The sequence below is a fragment of the Ranitomeya imitator genome, chromosome 2 (assembly GCF_032444005.1).
Source record: "Ranitomeya imitator isolate aRanImi1 chromosome 2, aRanImi1.pri, whole genome shotgun sequence".
Taxonomy (NCBI): domain Eukaryota; kingdom Metazoa; phylum Chordata; class Amphibia; order Anura; family Dendrobatidae; genus Ranitomeya; species Ranitomeya imitator.
In genome coordinates, this window is record NC_091283.1 from 30743792 (window position 1) to 30749898 (window position 6107).

Here is a 6107-nt window from a genome sequence, read left to right on the forward strand (position 1 = left end):
AGGGCACCAGGGGCGAATTTGCCAAGCGTCCTGCATGGTGTGAGCACAACCCCCATCTGTGGACGTCGGGCACTCATACCATCCTCATGGAGTTGGTTTCTAACAGTTTGTGCAGACACATGCACATTTGTGGTGTTAGGACTGGCGGAACGCACCAAATAATATTTAGAGAGGATATGTGGTGCATTCACATTCCGGGGTCCACCATGCAGAAAGGACACCTGCTGTTCGGTAATGGCGGACTAGATGGCGGTATAGTGTGGATACACACACGGGTTAGCTTCACCTGGTATGAAGCGAACCCTGTTGCGTCACAGGGCCACGATACCGCACAGAGAGAGCAAGTAAAGGGTCACAGAACTCTGTCCCAAGACACGGGGAAAGAGTTCTTCTAGACCTCTTATGCTCGACACCGTTACTGTGGTGTCAGGGGTAGAACTGAACTAATAATAATAATTTATAGCACAAGAGTGCGTACAACGCCGCTCTGGCGGACGCCACTAACCACCCTAACCAGGGCCCGGAAAGCGCACGGCGCCGCACTGGCGGTCACTGCTAAGAGACGCTGAATTGTGTGCTGGATGTGCAGAGTAGCACAGTCAGGCGCTAGGTAGCTTCCATCATTTGCGAGCAGGCAACAACACTAGGGATGGGAATGATTCGGAGTTTCCATCCATCAACAGGCATTCATCTACACACGCACAAGTAAATCAGTTTACCCTAGCGCATGGCCGACCGAACCTTTTATAGCAGTAGCACTCCAGGACCTTCCTGATGGTCCAATAGGTGCCGCAACAGGACCTGAGCATGTGACCCCCGACCTCCAATGGGAGGTCGTCCCGTGGGCATGCTCAGTATGGGAAAAGCAGGACTTAGTCCCAGAAAGGCCTGCTTGCTGCTGATCAGTGCTGGCTACAAGGGCAGAGCCTGGAAAGGCAGCAGTAACCATTCGCACAGTATCATCTTGAGCCAGACGTTGGGACTGACGTCTCCACTGAGCAGGTTCCACTGTGGCTGGAGAATGGGAGACCGCAGTGGACATGGTTCAAGATTCCCCCTGTACAGCGGTGGGGCTCGACACCTAACATGTGGCCTGCTGGAGGTCATTTTGCAGGGCTCTGGCAGTGCTCATCCTGTTCCTCCTTGCACAAAGGCGGAGGTAGCGGTCCTGCTGCTGGGTTGTTGCCCTCCTATGGCCCCCTCCACGTCTCCTGGTGTACTGGCCTGTCTCCTGGTAGCGCCTCCAGCTGGACACTACGCTGACAGTCACAGCAAACCTTGCCACAGCTCGCATTGATGTGTCATCCTGGATGAGCTGCACTACCTGAGCCACTTGTGTGGGTCGTAGAGTCCGTCTCATGCTACCACGAGTGTGAAAACGCAACCAACATTCAAAAGTGACCAAAACATCAGCCAGAAAGCATTGGTACTGAGATGTGGTCTGTGGTCCCCACCTGCAGAACCACTCCTTTATTGAGGGGGTCTTGATAATTGCCAATAATTTCCATCTGTTGTCTATTCCATTTGCACAACAGCATGTGAAATTGATTGTCAATCAGTGTTGCTTCCTAAGTGGACAATTTGATTTCACAGAAATTTTTTTACTTGGAGTTATATTCTGCTGTTTAAGGGTTCCCTTTATTTTTTTGAGCAGTGTATTTTGACGTCATAGCAAAGGGACGAACATAACGCATTCTCTCACCGCCCCGTAAGACCAGCCGAAGACCTAAAACTTAATATCGTTCAGATGGATCATGCTGCACATGCCATGTTTCATCTCTATAGAAAGGTAAAATCATGATAGAAAACATGACAACAATATCTACTGCCTGGGACCTCCAGGGGGGGCGAAGATATCCTGTAAGTTTGGGATCTCATAAACTTCTAAAAGACCTAGCACATCCCACAACCAGCCCACATGCGAGCTCACCAAGGAGAGGTATGTGGGAGTAACCTTGATCCAATAAAAATCAGAGTTTGGGTTTTGGCCATTTGTCAGTCCTAGAAGGTAGAGATTACTGTACCTCTTTCCGTTAAGCTCTGAGCTATTTCTGTGTCATCAGGTTTAGTAATTTTCTTTTGTTATCCCTTTTATGTATTTGTATATATTGTATTTTGTTCCCATTTTGTCTCATCTTTGTATATTTTTTATAAACACTGCCTTTCTGGATTAAACATATAAAATGTAATAGCTCTGTTCCTCTTGCTCTGTAAACCGCACCCCTGAAGCTGTATGCTGCCTGTAAGGCTGCTTTCACACATCAGGTTTTTTGTTTCAGGCGAATTCCGGCTCTTCCGACAAAAAACGGAATAGAAAACCGGAGAAGACGGATCCCGCATTTCCCCCATTGAATATTATTGGTGCCGGATGGCGCCTGATAGCCCAGCGTTCCTTCCGGTTTGATGCCGGATCCGGCGTCAAGTCGATTCCGGCGTCTGGAAAAAACGTGTACTGTAACGTTTTTTGTCTCCGGCGAAAAAGCCGGAAAGGCCGGATCCGGTCTTTCCGGCTTTTTACAACAATGCATGTCTATGGATGCCGGAAAGCGCCGGATCCGGTAAAAATCGGATCCGGCGGCCGTATCCAGCTTTTTACACTGAGCATGCTCAAAAAACTTTGATCAGCCCCCTGGACTATATATAAAGCAGGGCCATGAGGCCTTCAGCCATTTCCAGCCCAAAAGCAGAAGAGCCAACACCCTGCCAAGACGGAAGGAGCCAGAGAGCCTGCCACAGAGCTGAGAGCCTGCCACAGAGCTGAGAGCCTGCCACAGAGCCGGGAGCTGATTCCACAGAGCTGAGAGCCTGCCACAGAGCCGGGAGCCGAGAGCCTGCCACAGAGCTGAGAGCCTGCCACAGAGCCGGGAGCCTTCCACAGAGCCGGGAGCCGATTCCACAGAGCCGAGAGCCTGCCACAGAGCCGGGAGCCGAGAGCCTGCCACAGAGCTGAGAGCCTGCCACAGAGCTGAGAGCCTGCCACAGAGCCGGGAGCCGAGAGCCTGCCACAGAGCCGAGAGCCTGCCACAGAGCTGAGAGCCTGCCACAGAGGCGGGAGCTGAGAGCCTGCCACAGAGCTGAGAGCCTGCCACAGAGCTGAGAGCCTGCCACAGAGCCGGGAGCCTTCCACAGAGCCGGGAGCCGATTCCACAGAGCTGAGAGCCTGCCACAGAGCCGGGAGCCGAGAGCCTGCCACAGAGCTGAGAGCCTGCCACAGAGCCGGGAGCCTTCCACAGAGCTGAGAGCCTGCCACAGAGCCGGGAGCCTGCCACAGAGCCGGGAGCTGAGAGCCTGCCACAGAGCCGGGAGCCGAGAGCCTGCCACAGAGCTGAGAGCCTGCCACAGAGCCGAGAGCCTGCCACAGAGCTGAGAGCCTGCCACAGAGCTGAGAGCCTGCCACAGAGCTGAGAGCCTGCCACAGAGCCGAGAGCCTGCCACAGAGCCGGGAGCCGAGAGCCTGCCACAGAGCCGAGAGACTTCCACAGAGCTGAGAGCCATGTCTCCGGGGAGGCCTCCTCCTCCTCGCCGTCCACGCACAGAGGTTAGTATGAACCAAAGGTGTGTGTGTGTGTGTGTGTATCATCTATTCTTTTATGTTTCATCGTAGGAATCTGATGAGGCTGAGTCCCCCGGAGAAGAGGTGGTCCCCGAAGATGAGGGAAGGGGTGGAGAAACCCACGGAGAGGGCTCACAATTGGTATGTATCTGTGATGTATTGCGGAAACACACCCTACACTACACACAAAACATAACACTAGATGCTTACAACAAAATACATAGAAACTGATACTTTCAAACCACACACAACACATACAAAACATATATATCACATGGCACACAACACATAGAATGGCTACCAACAACCCCATAATTTTTTATTTTTGTATTCTAGAGTTCTGAATCTGGTGCCCAAGCAATAGGTCCTTCCAGTGGCTCCTGGGGTCGTCGGCGACATTCACGTGGCGGCCGTCGTCATGTAGGTTTTTTGTTATTTTTTGGGTGCAGGTTAGCAATGTTTCAAATTTGGTGTTAATTTTTTCCCCCTTTTCAAACAGGTTTCACAGCGTGCTCCAGATTCGGACGGTGAGGAGGTCGGCCTTGATATTGACCTCGTCATCGATCTTGTCAGAGACAGGGAGCCGTTGTGGAATATGGGTGACCGCCGCCATGCTGATCTCTCAGTGACCCGTCGACTCTGGGAGCAAATCTGCAGTGAACTGATTCCGAGGTGGGAGGACCTAGATGTTCAGGCCCAGATTCAAGAACGTAAGTATCCTCAGTTCAGTTTTGGTGATGCATTCTAAAATGCTGTTTCTAACCAAGTTGTCTTTCTCCTATTTTAACAGGTGAGCGGATTGTGAAAAGGTGGCGGTCGATCAGGGATCGCTTTAAGAAGGAGTTCAATAAAGAGATGCAGGCCCGGAGTGGATCTGGAGGACGCAGGAGCACGTACAAATACGCAAGGGCCCTGTCGTTCCTCAGGTCAACGATGGTCACCCGAAGGTAAATATTACCCACCACATGCACTAATGTTTTACATGTCTAACCTCTTTTGCTCTTTCAGCCAGGGCCATGCAATGATAGTATATTAATTGTTTGTTTCTCTCTTTTTCCACAGTACCGTTGGGAGCACTCTGGAGCCTGCAGCACAATTGAACACTTCTGGGGCGATCCCTCAAGAGGCCGCCACCGAGGGACACTTTGACAGTGAGGAACCCTCTGCACCTTCCCACTCTGCACCTTCCCACTCTGCATTTTCCCACTCTGCACCTTCCCACTCTACCGATCCCTCTTTCCCATCCACGAGCACTGGAGCATCCTGGCCGGTTCCATTGCATGTAGCTGCTGGTGAGAACATAGCGTTTCCTGTACCCCACCCTTCTGCTGCAGCTACCTCTAGTACACCTGTATCATCGGGGCGGTTTCGCCAGAGGGGTCAGATACATAGTTATGCTCCCGAGTTCTTGCACCTGAACGCATCGTTCCAGAACTGTCTGAAAGTTTTGTCCGAGCAAATGGCTGCAGGATTCAATTTCATAAATAAAAGTATGCTCGAGATGCATACACTTCTGGTAACGATGCGTTCAGAGGCAAAACAGTCCCCGAACAACACTTTTTTTCAGTCGGTGCTTGAGCAAATGGAGACGCTATCTACTTCTCAGCAGATGCAAGTAATGGAATCCTGCCAGTCTACTCTAGCGCTAATTGCCTCTAGAGCAGATAGTTCTTCCAACCATCCTCCAACTTGCCCCCCTTCCTCCACTGTCCACCACTACAGCCAGTACCATCCTCCTGACCCGTATCGCCAAACAGACATTGCCCCATCACGCCCAACTCGCCATCATCCACATCGTGCCCCGTCCCACCAGCCACACCACCAGCCCCGTGCCCCTTCCCACCATCCACACTATCAGCATCCCTCCCGTGCCACTTCACACCCATATGATGATCCAGACCCATACAACTTCCCATCTACTTCATCCTCACCTCCTCTCCCTGCCCACTTCCAACAGACTGTATCACCCTCTTCCCAAACATCTTCTACACACATCACTCATTCTGCCACCCAGTCCTCCCAAAACATTTCGTACACCCCTCCACCCTACCAAATTTCTAACCCCAATCCCACTTTCTTGTCCACCCGCTCAATAGCTTTCTCCACTCCTTCACCCCTAACCGGTGAACATTCTCCACCACCATCACATTCCTCTCTCCACACTCCCACTGTCGAAGTGTCCCTATCAGACAGTGCCTCCGATAGTATCTCCACCCCGACGTATGAAAACATTTAGTACCCCATTTTTTTGTGTGTTACATTGTTAATAAAAGTTTTTGGTTGAAAAATCTCTTGTATTTATTCATTAGGAACAAATAACACTTGTGTAAAAAAAAGGTTTATTGGTAACAGTAGAACTTTGGGTATGCACATCTTGATTTAAAAATAAACTCAAACAGGTACCCAACATGGTTAAAAGGTAAACCCAAACAGGTACGCAACATGAGGGTAAAAACCAAACTGGTATACAACATGGGTAAGGTAAAAACAACAGGTACGCAACATGGGTAAAGTTTAAAGTTATTACTAGGTATACACAAAGTGTTTAAACTAT

The 6107-nt window shown here is 50.7% G+C and overlaps 1 protein-coding gene across 1 annotated transcript; it reads left to right on the forward strand.

The window, feature by feature from the left end:
- The first annotated feature begins 3615 nt into the window (after positions 1 to 3615).
- Positions 3616 to 5841, forward strand: LOC138661570 (melanoma-associated antigen C1-like). The gene is made up of 5 exons (XM_069746380.1): positions 3616 to 3694; positions 3890 to 3973; positions 4053 to 4263; positions 4344 to 4500; positions 4616 to 5841. Exons 3-5 carry the CDS (start codon positions 4149 to 4151, stop codon positions 5787 to 5789), a joined length of 1446 nt encoding a protein of 481 aa, XP_069602481.1. The 5' UTR covers positions 3616 to 3694; positions 3890 to 3973; positions 4053 to 4148; the 3' UTR covers positions 5790 to 5841.
- The last annotated feature ends 266 nt before the right edge of the window (positions 5842 to 6107 follow it).